The sequence below is a fragment of the Mobula hypostoma genome, chromosome 10, assembly GCF_963921235.1.
Source record: "Mobula hypostoma chromosome 10, sMobHyp1.1, whole genome shotgun sequence".
Classification (NCBI taxonomy): Eukaryota; Metazoa; Chordata; class Chondrichthyes; order Myliobatiformes; family Myliobatidae; genus Mobula; species Mobula hypostoma.
Genome location: NC_086106.1, coordinates 66,570,855 through 66,589,396, shown reverse-complemented (window position 1 = coordinate 66,589,396; position 18,542 = coordinate 66,570,855). Strand labels below are relative to the sequence as shown.

The window sequence follows — 18,542 nt, the reverse complement described above, 5'->3', positions numbered from 1 at the left end:
CAGTAAAACCAAAAGTGAAATTTTATCATCATCATCATGGTGTAAGTGGATGTCATTTAAAATCTTGACTAGAACAGTCTCAGTGCTATGGTGCTGTCGAAGTCCAGACTGGAAGACATCAATACAGTTGCTTAGTGCAAAAAAGCTATTAAGTTGCTGATAAGCAACCTTTCAATGATTTTACTTAAATGTGATAATTTTGACATAGTCCTGTAGTTATTAATTACTAAGGCAGCTAGGTTGTTCTATAAGGACCCCTCTGTATTAATCTATTTCACCAATTCTTGTCCTGTAGCCTTCAATGCTGTGGTGATTTCAGCCAGAGTGGGTGAATCAGATGGCTGAGAAGGCCAAGTCATTGGGTATATTTAAGGCAGAGGTTGTTAGATTCTTGATTAGGCAGGGCATGAAGGGTTACGGGGAGAAAGCCGAGGGACATAGATCAGCCATGATGAAATAGAAAGGCAGAATGGAAGGGCCAAATGGCCTATTTCTGCTCTTGTATCTTCTGGTTTTATGGTCTTATTTAAGTGCTTGATAAGATGCTTTAGTTTTGAGCCTATCTGTCTATAAAGCACACCTCCACCCTTCCAGACAATATATTCCAGAATCCAGGCATCCTGTTGGTAAATAAACTTCCTGCTCAGATTCCCAACTAAACCTCTCACATTTTAGCCTAATCCGCATAGTTTTAGACCCTGCAACTATCAAGAAAAATATGCTATCTATTCCACCCTCCCCCTCCCCAATGTTTTATGATACCTCAATCAGATCCTCCCACAGCTGGTTTAAAGCGAAAAAGCATCAACATTTTAAATCAGTGTTCCATGTTGAATGTTGTCAAAGGCATTACTGAAGTCCATTTAAACCACATCAACTGCACCATGCTCGTTAAATTATTTTGTCGTCTTTTCAAAGAATTCAACAAAATTATTCAGGCAGGTTCTCCACCAATAAAGGCATATATACTTTCTTTTATTAACCCCTGCCCCTCCTAATTGGGGAAAAGTCTGAGGGATAGTACCAACTTATTAAATGTAAATTAATACCTATCTCTCTGATATTTTCCCCAATTAGAAAGACCTTAATTGCATGCTTTAAACTTGCTATCCTTGAAAAAAGGTAACATATTTGCTGCTCTCCAGTAATTTATTAGTTCACAGAAATTGCCTTTACATGTCATGATAACTTGGAAACATTTGGTCAAGCCTAAGGGAATTATCCACCTTCAGACTGTAAGATAGCCAATGAAATCATGGTTTCGGATCTCCCCATCCTTCTCCCTGAGTTTTCCAATACAACATCCTTCTCCTTAATGAATGCAAGTAAGAAGTATACTTATAAAATGACTTAGGATTTTCCTTGATCTTGTTTGTCAGTGATATTTCATGCACTCAACTTCAGGATCAGAATCAGGTTTATTATCACTGGCATGTGTCATGAAATTTGCTAACTTAGCAGCAGCAGTTCAATGCAATACATGATACAGAAGATTAAAAAAACAATAACATAATCATAAATATGTAAATCAATTACAGTATAGTATATTGAATAGATTAAAAATCGTGCAAAAACAGAAATAATATATTAAAAAAGTGAGGTAGTGTCCAAGGGTTCAAAGTCCATTTAGGAATCGGATGGCAGAGGGAAAGAAGCTGTTCCTGAATCGCTGAGTGTGGGCCTTTAGGGTTTTGTACCTCCAACTTGATGGTAACAGTGAGAAAAGGGCATGCCCTGGGTGCTGGAGGTCCTTAATGATTGATGCTGCCTTTCTGAGACAATGCTTCTTGAAGCTGTCCTGGTGTTTTGTAGGCTAGTACCCAAGATGGAGCTGACTAGATTTACAACCCTCTGCAGCTTATTTCAGTCCTGTGCAGTAGTCCCCCCCGTACCAAACAGTGATGCAGCCTGTCAAAATGCTCGCCACAGTACAACTATAGAAGATTTTGAATGTATTTGTTGACATGTCAAATCTCTTCAAACTCCTAATGAAGTATAGTCACTGTCTTGCCTTCTTTATAACTGCAACGATATGTTGGGACTAGGTTAGATCTCAGAGATCTTGACACTCAGGAACTCGAAATTGTTCATTCTCTCCACTATTGATCCCTGTATGAGTATTAGCATATGTTCCTTCGTCTTACCCTTCCTGAAGTCCACAATCAGCTCTTTCGTCCTACTGACGTTTAATGCCAGGTTGTTGCTGCAACACCACTCTACTAGTTGGCATATCTCTCTCCTGTACGCCCTCTCGTCACCATCTGAGATTCTACCAACAATGGTTGTTTCATCAGCAAAGTTATAGATGGTATTAGAGCTATGCCTGGCCACACAGTCATGGACATACAGAGAGTAAAGCAGTGGGCTAAGCACACACCCCTGAGGTGCACCAGTGCTGACCAACAGCGGGGAGGAGACGTTATCACCAATTCGCACAGATTGTCGTCGTCTGCTTAGGAGGTGGAGGATCCGATTGCAGAGCGAAGTACAGAGGCCCAGGTTCTGCAACTTCTCAATCAGGATTGTGGGAATGATGGTACTAAACCCTCCTAATTTCTTTTTTTAAAGGATCCTCATGCAACTTTTGCACTGAAGGCCCTTTCCAGATTTCAGTCATCTATACCCTCTGTAAGCTTTCTTTTATAAATTCAGTCCTCGATTTTCCTTGACATCAGGGACTGCTATTCTTAACTTTCACTGTTGCAGGACCAGGATGGAACTGAGCTCATATCATTCCACTTTTGATGACTCCAATTTCTCAGGTGTAGATTTATCTGCAATTAGCTGCTGGCAGTTTAACATTGCCATGGCCTATCTTACAAAAATAGGATTGTTCTTCCTCCAATTCATGTCTTATATTTTGGCACCATCATTTCATCTTGAAATTTATAGAAAAGTGCAGTGCAGGAATAGGCCCATCTTCTCACCAGCTGTATTGACCATGATACCAATCTAAACTAATCCCATCTGTCAGTACTAGGTTTGTATCCCTTAATTCCCTACCTGTTCACGAGTCTTATTTAAATGCCCCTTCAATGCTGTTACAGTTCTGTTTTTACCACCTCTCCTGGCAGCGCATTCCAGGCGCCTACCATATTCTGTGTATATAAAAAAAACACTTGCCTCACACATCTCCTTTAAACTTTCTCCCTTTTACCTTTAACCTATGCCCTTCAGTATTTGACATTTTCCCCCTATGTGGCTAAAGATGCACGATTATCTCTCTTATTTAAGCTTTTCATAATTTTATGTATGTAACGCCCTAGTTAAGATTTCTGCTGCTATAGTATCCTACCAGTAAGAGCGTTTTGGCTTCAGCTAAAGATAAGGAGTCATGTTGTCCAACTTAGGAATGTTGTGTCTGCCATTCAGGATTGTCTTAGTATGTGTTGTAACTTTCTGCCCAGTGGAATATCCAAGAGTGCTGGGTGGGAGCAGATTTCTGAAGGACAGTAGTCTAGTTTGGGTTTTTTAGCAGGAGCTGCAGAGTGGGGGACAAGGAAAGATGCCGATCAAAAAGAGTCCCTGTTGTAAGAATTGCTTTGTGCAGATGAATGGCTCTGAAGAGAAAGGGCCATTACTGCTGAGAGAGCCAGTTTGTTCGAGATGGTCTTTGGACTATGGCGGGTGCTATCACGCGGACTCTGGCGGTTCAGCATGTGAGGAAATCGATACACCCGACTACTCCAGAAATGAGCTCCAGTGTTTATGTGTACATTTAGATTGTTTTAACTGTAATGGGCCCTTCCAGTTTTCTTCTTTTTCTGTAACTGTTTGTTAAATTTGAAAGTTTAGTAAATATATTTCTTTAGTAATTTTATGCTGATGTATGATCTGTTAATTTCCTTGTGAATGATAACTTTGCATGAAGCAGTATTTATACAGCAATCACTACAATTCATATTTCTCCCCAGAACGTCCCAACTTTCCTGTTTGGTTGAACCCCAAATTATACAGACCCTAGACATAATTGCTTATGAAAGGTGGCTTTACTGCTGAGTTACGTGGCCATTAGCAGAGCTAGCTAACGAGCCAAGTTTATATACAAGCCCAGTGAGAGGATTGCTTATACTTTTATAATTTTATTTTATAAGGTCAGCCTCTGATGCTCCAGAGAAAATCATTAGAGTTTATACAACCTCTTCCAGCTTATGCTCTCTAAGTCAGACATCTTTCTTTCTGTACCATTTCCAAAGCCTCCACATCCTTCACGTAATGGGAACCAGAACTGTGCACAGCATTCCAAATGCAAATTTCCTGACTCTTTAACTCAGTTCTGCCTGTGAAGGTAGGCATGTCAAATGCTGCCTTAATCACCCTATCTACTTGTGCTGATACTTTCAGTGAGTTATGGACTTCAGTCCAAAGATCTGTACATCAATGTTCCTTAAGTCTGAAACTGCTGATCTCCTAGTATTTTCACACACAACAATCTCTGAAGAGTTTACAGGGAATGGTGTGAAAAACAATAAAAACATCCAGTGAACACCAGTTCTATGGATGAAAATATATATGCACTCAGTGGCCACTTTATTAGGTATGTCCTGCACCTAATAGAGTGAACATTGAATGTATGTTCATGGTCTTCTGCTACTGCATCCCATCCATTTCAAGGTTTGATGTGTTATGGGTTCAGAGATGTTCTTCTGCTCAACACACTATTGTAATGCGTGGTTATTTGAGCTATTGTCGATTCCTGTCAGCTTGAACCCGCCTCTGACTTCTCCTCTCATTAACAAGGTGCCTTTACCCACAGAATGGCCTTTCACTGAATTTTTTTTCACACCATTCAGTCTAAACTTGAGATTGTTTGTGAAATTCCCAGGAGGTCAGTAGTTTCAAAGATGCTCAAACCATCCTGTCAACAATCATTCCATGGTCAGTCACTCAGACCACATTTCTTCCCAATTCTGATGTTTGATCTGAAGAACAACTGAACCTTGTGACCATGTCTGCATGCTTTTAATCATTAAGTTGCTGCTACATGATTGGCTGAGTAGATTAACGAGTAAGTGTGTAGGTGTACCTAAAAAGTGACCACTGAGTGTATAACTAACAAAAATGCATGCACATGCGTGCACGAGCATGGAAGGCAGATGCAATGTTAGCGTTCATTTCGAGAGGACTAGAATATGAAAGCAGGAATGTAAAGCTGAAGCTTTAAAAGGCATTGGTCAGAGTATTGTATGCATCTTTGGGACCCTTATCTAAGAAAGGATGTAGTGGGATTAAGAGGGTCCAGAGGTTAGTTCATGAGAAATATCCTGGGAATGAAAGTGTTAACGTATGAGGAGTGTTTGATGGCTATGGGCCTGTACTCGCTGGAATTTTGAAGGATGGGGGGGGAGAATCTCATTGAAACTTATTGAATATTGAAAGGCCTTGATAGAGTGGACATGGAGAGGATGTTTCCTATTCATCACAATATCCTATTCATCTGGTCCAGGACCAGAGGGCACAGTTTCAGAATATAAGGATGTCCCTTTAGAACAGAGGTGAATTTCGTAAGCCGAAGTGTGATGAATATGTAGAATTCATTGCCACAGATGGCTGTGGAGGCAATGTTATTGGGTATATTTAAAGCAGAGGTAGATATGTTCTTGATTAGTAAGGGTGTCAAATGCTAAGGGATGAAGGCAGGAGAATGAGGTTGAGAGGGATCATAAACCAGCCAGGATGAAATGGTGGAGCAGACTCGATGGGTTGAATGGCTACATTCTGCTCCTGTGTCTCATGGTCCTTTGGTGTTATATGTATACTTAGCAGAAACACTTAGGTCAGAGCACTGATCCTCGCAGTTGATCTTTACACCACGTCACAGCCTTACAATCAGAAACAAACACCTCTCTACCACTACCCTGTGTCTTCTATTACCAGTCCAGTTTTGCATCCAATTTATCAGTGTACCATGGATCCCACGTGACTTAATCTTTTGGGCCAGCCCCATCATGAAGGACATTGTCAAATGTTTTACTAAAGTCCATGAAGGCAAAATCCACTGCCTGCATGGACCTAATTAACCTTTACTATTAACTTCCTCAAAAAACTCCAATCAATTTTGTGAAACAAGACCTTCCCTCGTAAAAAGCCATGTTGACGATTCTTAGTGAGTCTGATGTATTTGACCTCAAATTTGGCAACAATTTATTTTTGACTCTGGATTTGAGACAGAGAGAGAGAGAGAGAAAGAGAACTGTGCATTCACCATACATGTCATCCTCCTCCAGTCGTCAGTAGTGGACTATACTGAATATGACTCTGACATTACAGGGGTAGTTGCATTCCTAGAAAGCATGATCATTATTTTCTATAATGCAAAACTATGTCATCTATACATTCATCAATGTGGCAGACAGGTAGGCCTTTTGTTGTGTCCCTGTCTTTCGATGGATGTCAATGATACCGTAGGATGGTGTCATGGTTCTGCGTTTATGGATTGGATTATTGCGCTTATGGACTGTGGACTTTTTCAGACTTAGACTTTTTATGTTCTGTGTTTTTTATCACTCGTTCCTCTTCTGTTTTGTTGTGCGAGGGGAGAGTGCTTGGCAGTTGATGCTCTGCTGTGTTCTGATAGTTTTTTTGTGCAAAGAGGGGTTGTTTTTTGGGGTTCAAGTTGCTGTTCCATTTTGTGTGGGGTGGAAGTGGGATTTTGGAGATTAATAATTGGGATGCCATTCTTTTTTGTGCAGGAGAGGGGGTGGGGTTGATGTATCTCTCTAAATGAATTTAGTGTTTTTTCTTTGTTTTGTGGTCTATAAGGATACAGGCTTTGATGATAAATGAACCTTTAAACCTTTGAACACAGGCTGAATAAAATATTCTGTTTCTTTATTTACTTTTTTCTCCACATATATTCTGTGAGCATATTTTTTATTCCATATATCAAATTTGTGAATTCTGTAAAGATGAATTTCCAGAAGCCAAATAGCCATAGTGCAGGGGTTACTTGTACAGGATGAGCAGTTCATTTTATTTGTAGCATTTTAATCTGAAACCTTTGTACTGTAAGGAGAAGAATATCACCTTCTGAAAGCCACACTGCACATTATGATAGCATTTAAAGCAAGAGCTACATGTTCCTTGACTGTTCATTTCAATGCTTCTGTATTAATAAGCAACTTGAACCCTAGCTTGATAGGAACAAATGACTAAGGAATACATTTATATGTTAGATGCCAAACTGGATTTCTGTAGGCATCAAACAATCTATAACACCATCTTTAAAATAACAGGTAAATAAATTAGTGACATACCAATTTATGTAACTACATTTTTGCACAGTTGGGATTTTGTTGCAGTCCGTAGTAGCTGATTTACAAAGATATGATATAACAAGTTAATGAAATGTATTATGATTTTGTAATGGAAACAATACATGAATGTAGATTATGCTTGTTATATGGGAATCATGGGAATAAGATCTGAATAATTAAACATAATTTCAAAGATATATTGATCTCAACAAAGTATAATACACCATGTCAAATCTCATATAAATCAATAAGGAGAAGTGTGTATGATCAGTACAGGTAAAAATATTATCCTTTATGCTGCCAGACATGGCGGTGACGCATGAGAATATAAAGCATAGTCTGAGTTGAAGACACCCACAAAGGTCAACGCAATGTATTATTGAGGGAGAAGAAGAATTTTAGCAGTCCTAAATTGAGGGAATTAATATGCAACTTCCTGGATTTGGAATTTTATCATAATGTGAAAATAAATACAGCTGAATAAGATGCATAAAAAAAACTGTTTCAAAAATATATGAACAGGAAATACTGCAAAAAGCAATTCATAATGAAAAAGATATTTTGAATATTCATTGATAGAAACTACAGAAATCTTAAGGAATAATTCTGGTTGTGGGAGCAGAGATCATGCCTCTTGAGGAAGCTATGATCGTATTAGAAGATTTTGCATTTAGGGATAAATTTACAAATTACATTTGCCTACTCCAAACAATGGCTTTACTCTAGATTGGACATTGGGAGCGAAGGTCAGTAACTACTGCTGCCTCCCGCCCCCCCCCCCATCTTTCATTTTAGTGAAAAACAAACCTTGTGGAACTGGCTGACCTCCACAAACTAATTCAGAAGAGAGCCCCTCACAGACAAGAGAAAATCTGTAGATGCTGGAAGTCCTGCCGAAGGGTCTCGGTCCGAAACATCAACTGTACTCTTTTCCATAGATTCTGCCTTGCCTGCTGTTCTTCAAGCATTTTGTGTGTGTTGCATAATAGAACCGCATTTCCTAATCACTCCCCCCCACCGTGAATGCCCAATATGATAACACATTCATTATGTTGAACCTAAAGATTATCTGGATTTTCAGAACGTAATTGACAAGTGACATACTGCTTTCTACAAATTGCTAAGTCTATGGTTGGATTTATCATACAAAACAAAAAAAAGAGAATTCTTTTAGAGAAATTCTCAGAAAGATCTAAGCATGAGGGGTTAAATAGGGTAAATGCTGACATTTTCTATGGAGGTTGGGTGAGACTACTAGAGATCATAGGTTAAGGGTGAAATATTTAAGGCAGCCTAGGTGGGGGGGGCGGGTGGGAAGCAATTTCACTCAAAGGGTGGTGTAAGTGTGGAATGAACTGTGAGGAAAGTTCAATTATTCATGAAGGAACTGTGGGTGGAATATTACTTGAACTTAATTTCAAATTTGGCAGCAATTTATTTTTGAATCTCAATTCAAATCAGGGTAGGACTTGCATATTGAATGGTAGGGCACTGAGAAGTGCGGTAGAACAAAAGGATCCGAGAATGCAGATCCCTAATTCCTTGAATGTGCTGTCAACGGTTAGATAGGGCAATAAAGGGAGGTTTTGGTATATTGGCCTACATAACTCAGAATATTCTGTACAAAAGTAACACCCACAAAATGCTGGAGGAACTCAGCAAATCAGGTAGCATCTACGGAGAGGAATAAACACTCGACATTTCGGACTGAGCCTTCATCAGGATTGGAAAAGAAGGGGGATGAAGCCAGAATATGAAGATGGGGGTGGGAAAAGAGAAGGGCTGGAGAAGGAATCTGATAGGGAGGAGAGTGAACTATGGGAGTGAGGGAAGGAGGAGGAGAAGCACCAGAAGGGAGGTAATGGGCAAGTGTGAAGACATAAGAGGGAGCCAGAATAGGGAATGGAAAAAGAGAGAAGGGGAAGGGGAAAGAAATTCATGTAAGTTAGAGAAATCAATGTTAATGCCATCAGGCTGGAAGATACCCAGGCAAAATATGAGTTGGGATGTTGTGTTGAATTTGTAAAAGATGGTGAGGCTAAATTTGGAGTCTTCTCCCTGCAGGAAAGATATGAATAAGATTGAAACAGTTCTGAGAGAATTTACAAGGATGTGATCAGGACTTGAGTTACAGGGAAAGGTTGAATGGGTTAGGACTTCCTTTCCCAGGAGCATAAGAGATTGAGGGGAGATTTGGTAGAGGTATACAAAGAAGTATACAAAATAATGAGGGTTATAGAAAGGGTAAACGCAAGTAGTCTTTTTCCACTGCAGTTGGGTGACACTAGAACTAGAGATCATGAACTAAGGTTGAAAGGTGAAATATTAAAGGAAAATCTAAAGGGAAACAAGTGGTGCAAGTGCAGAATGAACTGCTGGTGGAAATAGTAGATGTGGTTTCAATTGCAACTTTTAAGAAAAATTTGTATAAATACTGTATGTAGATGGAGGTGAGAGTTTAATGGAGAATATCTTATTGTTTTCTTGTACAGCTTAAAGACACTAAGTCAGTCGACCAGAAGGCAACATTGATGCACTTTTTAGCAGAGATTACAGAAGAGAAGTATCCAGACATCTTGAAATTCACAGATGAAATAATCCACACAGAAAGTGCAAGCAAAGGTACGTCTATGACTGGAATGGTGCTTGTTACATTATAATGATGGAATTCAGAGAAGAGCTTTTAAAAGCATTTTAGTGGTAAGTGTTAAAGTAAAGCTTTCCCTGAACAGTCTAACCATAAAATCTTGTTACGCACCACATTATGCTGGAGCTTAACATAGACATCTATAGATGAACTATATGAACACTCAACCTAAATGGCTCTGCTACAGTAAGTGAGTTTCTCAAGTGTGTAGTTAACTTGGTTGCTTTGCTCACTTCGCCAGAGCAGCACTGAAACAAAGTAGATATGTAACCGTAGACATACTTGGGCAGAAAATACGTCAATGTTTTATATATTTTATGTATCTTGGAAACATTAAACAGAAGTATCTTTGCTTTAAACTTTACTGTTTCTATACTGAATTATCCTCTGTGATACTCAGTACTTGTATTTTTAACCTTTACCATTGTATAGAAGTATTGTACTTTGCATTATTGTACAATATTATTTTTTGTTTCTTATTTGACTGAAGTTCTTTAGAGCACATTACTACTAAACCATAGCTCATAGGTCATGCAGCCACAATTGATTCACAAGTTAGATTCATTTTAAGATGTGGTACTCATTTGCCTGCTGGTTCTAAGCAGTTTCTTCAGTATGTGTGATAATGTTTCTGTATGTAGTTTGTTAAGAAGTCATAACCTTTTGAAACTGTATTTTCTCTTTCTCCCCTTCTCTCTTCACTTTTCCCCATTCCTTATCCATTAAACATAACCACTGCATACTCACAGATTTATCAGTCTTGCCTTCATTATAAATGTTTGAGTAAGTTACTGAATGGACATAGCTTTTTATAAAGAAACTTCGTTTTGCTTTCTTCAGCTAGTAAATGCACCCCTACTTTTTAACCTAATCATTGCTATTCATGTTACATTCCATCCAATTTATTGTTCCAATAAAAATCAATTACATGGAGATCCAGCGGAGTTAGAAACAGGTGTGATCCCCATATGGGTATTCTAAGGAGGTAGAGGTAAAATAGAAGAAGCATTACTAAGACCGTAAGACATAGAAGCAGAATTAGGCCATGCTCCATATTAAGTCTGCTTTGTCATTCGATCATGGCTGATTTTTTTCATTTTCCTGCCTTCTTCTTGAAAGCTTTGACACCTTTACTAATCAAGAACCTAACAGCCTCTGCTTTATATATACCTAATGACTTGGCCTCCACAGTTGTCTGTGGCAATGAATTCTGTATATTCACCACTAGACTTGCCCTAATCTTGGAAGCATCTTCTCCATGTTTATGCTATCTAGACCTTTTACTATTAAATATCTTTCTATGAGACCTCTCTCCTCATTCTTAATTCCAGGGAGTACAGGCCCAGTGCCATTAAATGCCCCTCATTTTTTTTTTTTTTTAGCCCTTTCCTTCACAGCTTTTTGTAAGCCTGCTCTCAACCTTCTCCAGTGCCAGCACATTCTTTCTTAGATACAAGGCCTCAAAATGTGGTCTGACCAATGCCTTAAAGCCTCAGCAATAACATCCTTACTTTTATTTTCCAGTCCTCTGGAAATGAATGCTAATATTACAGTTGTCTTTCTTACCACCAACTCAATCTGCAACTTAGCCTTCAGGGAACCCTGCTCAAGGACTCCCAAATCTCTATGCATCTTTGATTTCTGAATTTGCTCCCCATTTAGAAAATAGTTTATATCTTTATTCCTTCTACCAAAGTGTATGACCATATACTTCCCATCTGTCACTTTCTTAGCCCATTTTTCTAATCTATCCAAGTCTTTCTGCAGTCTTCTTGCTTCCTCAACACTACCTGTCCCTCTGCCTATCTTTGTATCATCTGCAGACCTGGCAATAAAGCCATCAGTTCCATCATTGAGATCATTGACATATTGTGAAAAATAGTGGACCCAACTCTGACCCCTATAGAACACCACTAGTCACCAGCAGCCAACCAAGAAGGCCCCCTTTATTCCCACTCATTGCCTCCTGCCAGTCAGCCAAAGTTCTATTCATGTTAGTAGCTTTCCTGTAATATTCTGACCTCTTATTTTGTTAATTAGCTTTCTGTATGGCACCTTGTCAAAGGCCTTCTGAAGTCCAAGTTAACAATCTGCACTGACTCTCCTTTGTCTATCCTGCCTGTTACTTCCTTGAAGAATTCCAATTGATTTATCTGGCAAAATCTCCCTGAAGGAAATCATGCTGACTTTGGCCTCTTTTATCGTGTGCCCCCAAATATACTGAAACCTCAACATTGCCAACCACTGAAGTCAGGCTAACTGGACCATAATTTCCTGTCTTTTTCCTGTCCTCCCTCACTTAAAGGGTGTAGTGACATTTATGATTTTCCAGATTCCAATGCTTCTTCAAAAATCATTACTACTTCCAGAATCTCTTCAGCTACCTAGGGTGTAGTCTGTCTGATCCTAGTGACTTTCTGCCTGCAGATCTTTCAGCTTCTCGGACATCTTCTCCTTAGTAATAGCAACTATACTAACTTTTGCACCCCCCTCTCCCCAACATTCAAATTTCTGGCATGCGGCTGATGTCTTCCACAGGGAAAACCTATAGTCTTTTCCATTTATATTATTGGTTGGCTTACTTCCATATTTAATTTTTTCTCTCTTTATTTTTTTTTAAATTTGCCTTTGTTGCTTTTTAAACACTTCCAGTCCTCTAGCTTCCCATTAACTTTTGCTGTATTGTATAAGTCCTAAGATGTCCCAAACTTGGGCACCGTGTAGACAACACAGACTTCAAGATTCTCAATCCTTGCGACAGGATTGTGTCTATTCTCCTGACTATATTATCCCCAACTACAACTACATTTCTTTTCTCTCCTCCCCCCCGCCCCACCCCTGAGTTGCTCCCTGATTCACAGTGCCGTGGTTTGGTTGTTCATTCTTCCTGTAACCCCCACTCTCATCCTCACAGGCAGAAACAATCTCAGACGTGTGAGGCAAGCTCAAAGGCTGGGGTTTCTCTAGCACTACGTTTTAAATTCCCCCCAACTGCCTCACTTGCAGTCACACCCTCGAGTCTCTGGCCACGGACAGAATTTGAAGTAGCACTACCTCTTAGATTCCCCCCATCTGCCTCACTTGCAATCACACCCTCGAGTCTCTGGCCACGGACAGAATTTCAAGTGGTTTAATCTAATGAGTGTGACCGTCTCCTCAAATCCAATGCCCAGGTAACTCTTTCCCCCTCCCTGTGCATCATAGTGTTTGAAGCTCAGATTCCATATCATTAACTTTCAGCCTGAGTTCCTAGAGAAACCAATGCTTTTTGCACATATGGTCACCAGGAACCACAATGGGGTCCACCAGCTCCTGCAACGTGCAGCTACTACACATCACCAGATCCTGCATCTCTATTTATTTTCTAGTAGTTGGGTATTTTTTTTAGTTACTTATATAAAAAAAATACCTTGCCTATTCATACATGCTACCCACCTGTGCCTCCTTGCTGAAGCCTCAGACTCCTACACTGGCCCACTCACACAGTGGCTTCTCCAAAATGGCCTCCGGAATCTTGAAAGACTTTGCAACAAAGGATCAGTAGGTAACTAACATTACACTTGTATTTCAGAAAGGATGGAGAATATGTCCAGTGAAGTATAGAGCAGTCACTTATATATGAATAAAGTAAAAGACAATTGAGTTCATGCAAAAAAGAAAACAAAAACTAACTGCATGCCTATCCCTGTAAATTAGATTGCATGGAATCAATCTTTAAGTACTAGCTACACAATTACAAAATAAATAAGAGTTGGGTGCTGTGAGTTGAATGAAGATCATGATTTTTCCTTGTGTTCCCCATATGTTTCAGCAGAGTGGAGATGTGCATAGGTATCAAATGATATGAAATGGACTTCTGGATGTCACCCACAATTTTCATTTTTGCAGTTCTTCCCAGCCCCTTCTTAAACTGGTCATGCTAAAGCATATCTTCATAATGTTTCTGGCTTGCTTCAGTTTTACTTAAAGGAGATTGGCCTAAACTTGTGGAATTCAGCCAGGTAATCCTACAACAAGCCGCCCTCATTAATGATAGACTTGTTTGGTCCTTCAGGGCCCTCACAACTACCTCAGATACCTCCTACCCAGCATTGCTTGTGACCCAGGCCTGACTCTCCCATCCTCCAAAAGTCCCAGATTTCTAATTCAACATCTCTACATCTTCCGCCGCTTACGCTCTATAATCCTTCCTTGAAATGTTCGGCTTAACCACCATTCTCTACATTCTTCACTAAACTTTGTGGCTGAACCTTGACAGGCCGTCCTGAATAGTTAATGGGTAGAGTAGACGAGGACAATGAAGTAGATTTAATTTATTCATAATTCTAAAAGACATCAATGATATTACATGAAATATGAATATATAATTCATAAATCACACATATCTCAGACAGAATAATAGTAGAATGTGTGGATTCAGTACATTACCAAAAGCAAACGGAAGGAGTAAACTGGAGGTAGAGGGTGGAAACAGGGATTCCTCTTTTGCTTCAGTGCAAAAGTCAATTTCTGTTGTACAGATGGACCAGTCAAACATGAGAAAATTTGACGTATTGTTTAGCAAAATAGGTTTCTTTCAGTTTTACTCATCTAATTTGGGGAAAGTAGAGGAGGATATCAACAATAATTATCGTGGGTAATTCTGTGAACTTACCCTAGTTTAAACTGGCAACCATACAGTTTATTGTTATTGACTTAACCATATAACCATACAACAATTACAGCATGGAAACAATTATAGTCCATGCCGAACTCTTACTCTCACCTAGTCCCACCGACCTGCACTCAGCCCATAACCCTCCATTCCTTTCCGGTCCATATAGCTGTCCAATTTAACTTTAAACGACAACATCGAACCTGCCTTAACCACTTCTGCTGGAAACTCGTTCCACACAGCTACTACTCTCTGAGTAAAGAAGTTCCCCTTCATGTTACCCCTAAACTTTTGCGCTTTAACTCTCAACTCATGTCTTCTTGTTTGAACCTCCCCCACTCTCAATAGAAAAAGCCTATCCACGTCAACTCTGTCTATCCCCCTCATAATTTTAAATACCTCTATCAAGTCCCCCTTCAACTTTCTACATTCAAAAGAATAGAGACCCAACTTGTTTAACCTTTCTCTGTAACTTAGGTGATGAAACCCAGGTAACGTTCTAGTAAATCTTCTCTGTACTCTCTCTATTTTGTTGACATCTTTCCTATAATTCGGTGACCAGAACTGTACACAATACTCCAAATTTGGCCTCACCAATGCCTTGTACAATTTCAACATTACATCCCAACTCCTATACTCAGTGCTCTGATTTATAAAGGCCAGCATACCAAAAGCTTTCTTCACCACCCTATCCACATGAGATTCCACCTTCAGGGAACTATGCACCATTATTCCTAGATCCCTCTGTTCTACTGCATTCTTCAGTGCCCTACCATTTACCATGTATGTCCTACTTTGATTAGTCCTGCCAAAGTGTAGCACCTCACATTTATCAGCATTAAACTGCATCTGCCACCCTTCAGCCCACTCTTCTAACTGGCCTAAATCTCTCTGCAAGCTTTGAAAACCTACTTCATTATCCAAAACTCCACCTATCTTAGTATCATCTGCATACTTACTCATCCAATTTACCACCCCATCATCCAGATCATTAATGTATATGACAAATAACATTGGACCCAGTACAGATTCCTGAGGCACACCACCAGTCACTGGCCTCCAACCTGACAAAAAGTTATCCACCACCACTCTCTGGTGTCTCCCATCCAGCCACTGCTGAATCCATTTTACTACTTCAATATTAATACCTAACGATTGAACCTTCCATACCAACCTTCCGTATAGGACCTTGTCAAAGGCCTTACTGAAGTCCATATAGACAACATCCACTGCTTTACCCTCGTCAACTTTCATAGTAACCTCATCAAAAAATCCAATAAGATTTGTCAAACATGACCTTCCACGCACAAATCCATGTTGACTGTTCCTAATCAGACCCTGTCTATCCAGATAATTATATATACCATCTCTAAGAATACCTTCCATCAATTTACCCACTACTGACGTCAAACTCACAGGCCGATCATTCCCTTTTTAAACAATGGAACAACATGAGCAATACACCAATCCTCTGGCACCATCCCTGTTTCTAATGACATTTGAAATATTCCTGTCAGAGCCCCTGCTATTTCCATGCTAACTTCCCTCAAGGTCCTAGGAAATATCCTGTCTGGACCCGGAGACTTATCCACTTTTATATTCCTTACAAGTGCCAGTGCTTCCTCTTCTTTAATCATCATAGTTTCCATAACTTCCCTACCTGTTTCCCTTATCTTACACAATTCAATATCCTTCTCCTTAGTGAATACTGAAGAAAAGAAATTGTTCAGAATTTCCCCCGTCTCTTTTGGCTCCACACACAGCTGTCCACTCTGATTCTCTAAGGGACTAGTTTTATTCCTCACTATCCTTTTGCTATTAATATAATGGTAGAAACCCTTGAGATTTATTTTCACCTTACTTGCCAAAGCAACCTCTTATCTTCTTTTAGCTTTTCTAATTTCTTTCTTAAAATTCTTCTTAAATTCTTTATATTTCTCGAGCACCTCATTTACTCCATGTTGCCTATATTTATTGTAGATACCTCTCTCTTTTTCCAAACCAAGTTTTCTATATCCCTTGAAAACCATGGCTCTCTCAAACTTTTAACCTTTCCTTTCAACCTAACAGGAACATAAAGATTCTGTACCCTCAAAATTTCGCCTTTAAATGACCTCCATTTCTCTATTACATGCTTCCCATAAAACAAATTGTCCCAATCCACTCCTTCTAAATCCTTTTGCATCTCCTCAAAGTTAGCCTTTCTCAATCAAAAATCTCAACCCTGGGTCCAGACCTATCCTTCTCCATAATTATATTGAAACTAATAGCATTGTGATCACTGGACCCAAAGTGCTCCCCAACACAAACCTCCGTCACCTGACCTATCTCATTCCCTAACAGGAGATCCAACACTGTCCCTTCTCTAGTTGGTACATCTATGTATTGCTGCAAAAAACTATCTTACACACATTTTACAAACTCCAAACCATCCAGCCTTTTTACAGTATGGGCTTCCCAGTCTATGTGTGGAAAATTAAAATCTCCCACAATCACAACCTTGTGCTTTCTACGAATATCTGCTCTTTCCTTACAAATTTGCACCTCCAATTCTCGCTCCCCATTTGGTGGTCTATAATACACCCCCATAAGAGTTACTACACCTTTCCCATTCCTCAATTCCACACAAATAGCCTCCCTAGCCAAGCCCTCTAATCTATCCTGCCAGAGCACTGCTGTAATATTTTCTCTGACAAGCAATGCAACACCTCCCCCTCTTGTCCCTCTGATTCTATCACACCTGAAGCAATTAAATCCAGGAATATTTAGTTGTCAATCACACCCCTCCTGTAACCGTTTTTCACTAATAGCTACCACATCATACTTCCAAATATCAATCCATGCTTTAAGCTCATCCACCTTTCTTATAATGCTCCTAGCATTAAAGTAAATGCATTCAAGAAATTGTCCACCTCTTTCTCTCTGTTTATCACTAACGGTGCAAACAAATTTACTATTTTCTTTTTCTTCCTTCTTCCCTACATCTGTTCCTACACTCTGGTTCCCCTCCCCCCTCGTATCTAGTTTAAATCCACCGGAGTCTCTCTAGCAAATCTACCTGCAAGAATATTTGTCCCCCTCCAGTTCAGATGTAGACCGTCCTGCTGGAACAGATCCCACCTTCCCTGGAAAACTGCCCAATTATTTATAAATCTGAAGCCTTCCTTCCTGCACCATGTCTTCAGCCACATGTTGATCTGTGCTATCTTACTATTTCTAAATCTGCCTGCACGTGGCACTGGTAGCAATCCTGAGATTGCTATCCTGGAGGTCCTGCCTTTTAACTTGGCGCCTAACTCCCTAAACTCACCTTTCAGGACCTCCTCACTCTTCCTACCCACGTCATTGGTCCCTACATGGACCACGACATCCGGCTGCTCACCCTCCCTCTTGAGAATACCGAGAACTCGATCCGGGATATCGTGGACCTGAGCACCAGGGAGGCAACAGACCATCCGGGAATCTTGATCTCTTCCACAGAACCTCTTATCTGTCCCTCTAACTATCGAATCCCCGATCAGTACTGCTCTCCTCTTTTCCCTCCTTCCCTTCTGAGTTGAGGGTCCCATCTCGGTGCCAGAGATGCAACCAGTGCAACTTGTCCCTAGTCAGTCGTCCCCGTCAACAGTATCCAAAATGATATACTTATTATTGGTGGGAACGGCCACAGGGGTGCTCTGCTCATTCTATTTATTCCCCTTCCCTCTCCTGACATTCACCCAGCTACCTGTCTCCTGACTCTTAGGGGTGACTATCTCCCTGTAACTCCTCTCTATTTCTGCCTCTGCCTCCCGAATGATCCAAAGATCATCCAGCTCCAGCTCCAGTTTCCTAACTTGGTTTGTCAGGAGCTGCAGCTGGATGCACCTTTCACAGGTGTAGTTATTGGGGACGATTGTGCTCGCCCTGACTTCCCACATTCTGCAAATGGAGCACTCAACTGCCCTAACTGCTGCCTCCATTACCTACTCTTAAGGTAATTAGA

General features: G+C 40.1%; 1 protein-coding gene across 4 annotated transcripts in view; it reads left to right on the top strand.

Annotated features, from left to right (window-relative positions):
- Nucleotides 1-18,542, top strand: part of diaph2 (diaphanous-related formin 2) — a 638,125-nt gene that overhangs the window by 383,322 nt on the left and 236,261 nt on the right. For all 4 annotated transcript variants that reach the window (XM_063060627.1, XM_063060626.1, XM_063060628.1 and 1 more), the window contains one exon: nucleotides 9,749-9,878. In XM_063060627.1, the coding sequence (XP_062916697.1) occupies nucleotides 9,749-9,878 (130 nt within the window). The remainder of the gene's footprint in view (nucleotides 1-9,748; nucleotides 9,879-18,542) is intronic.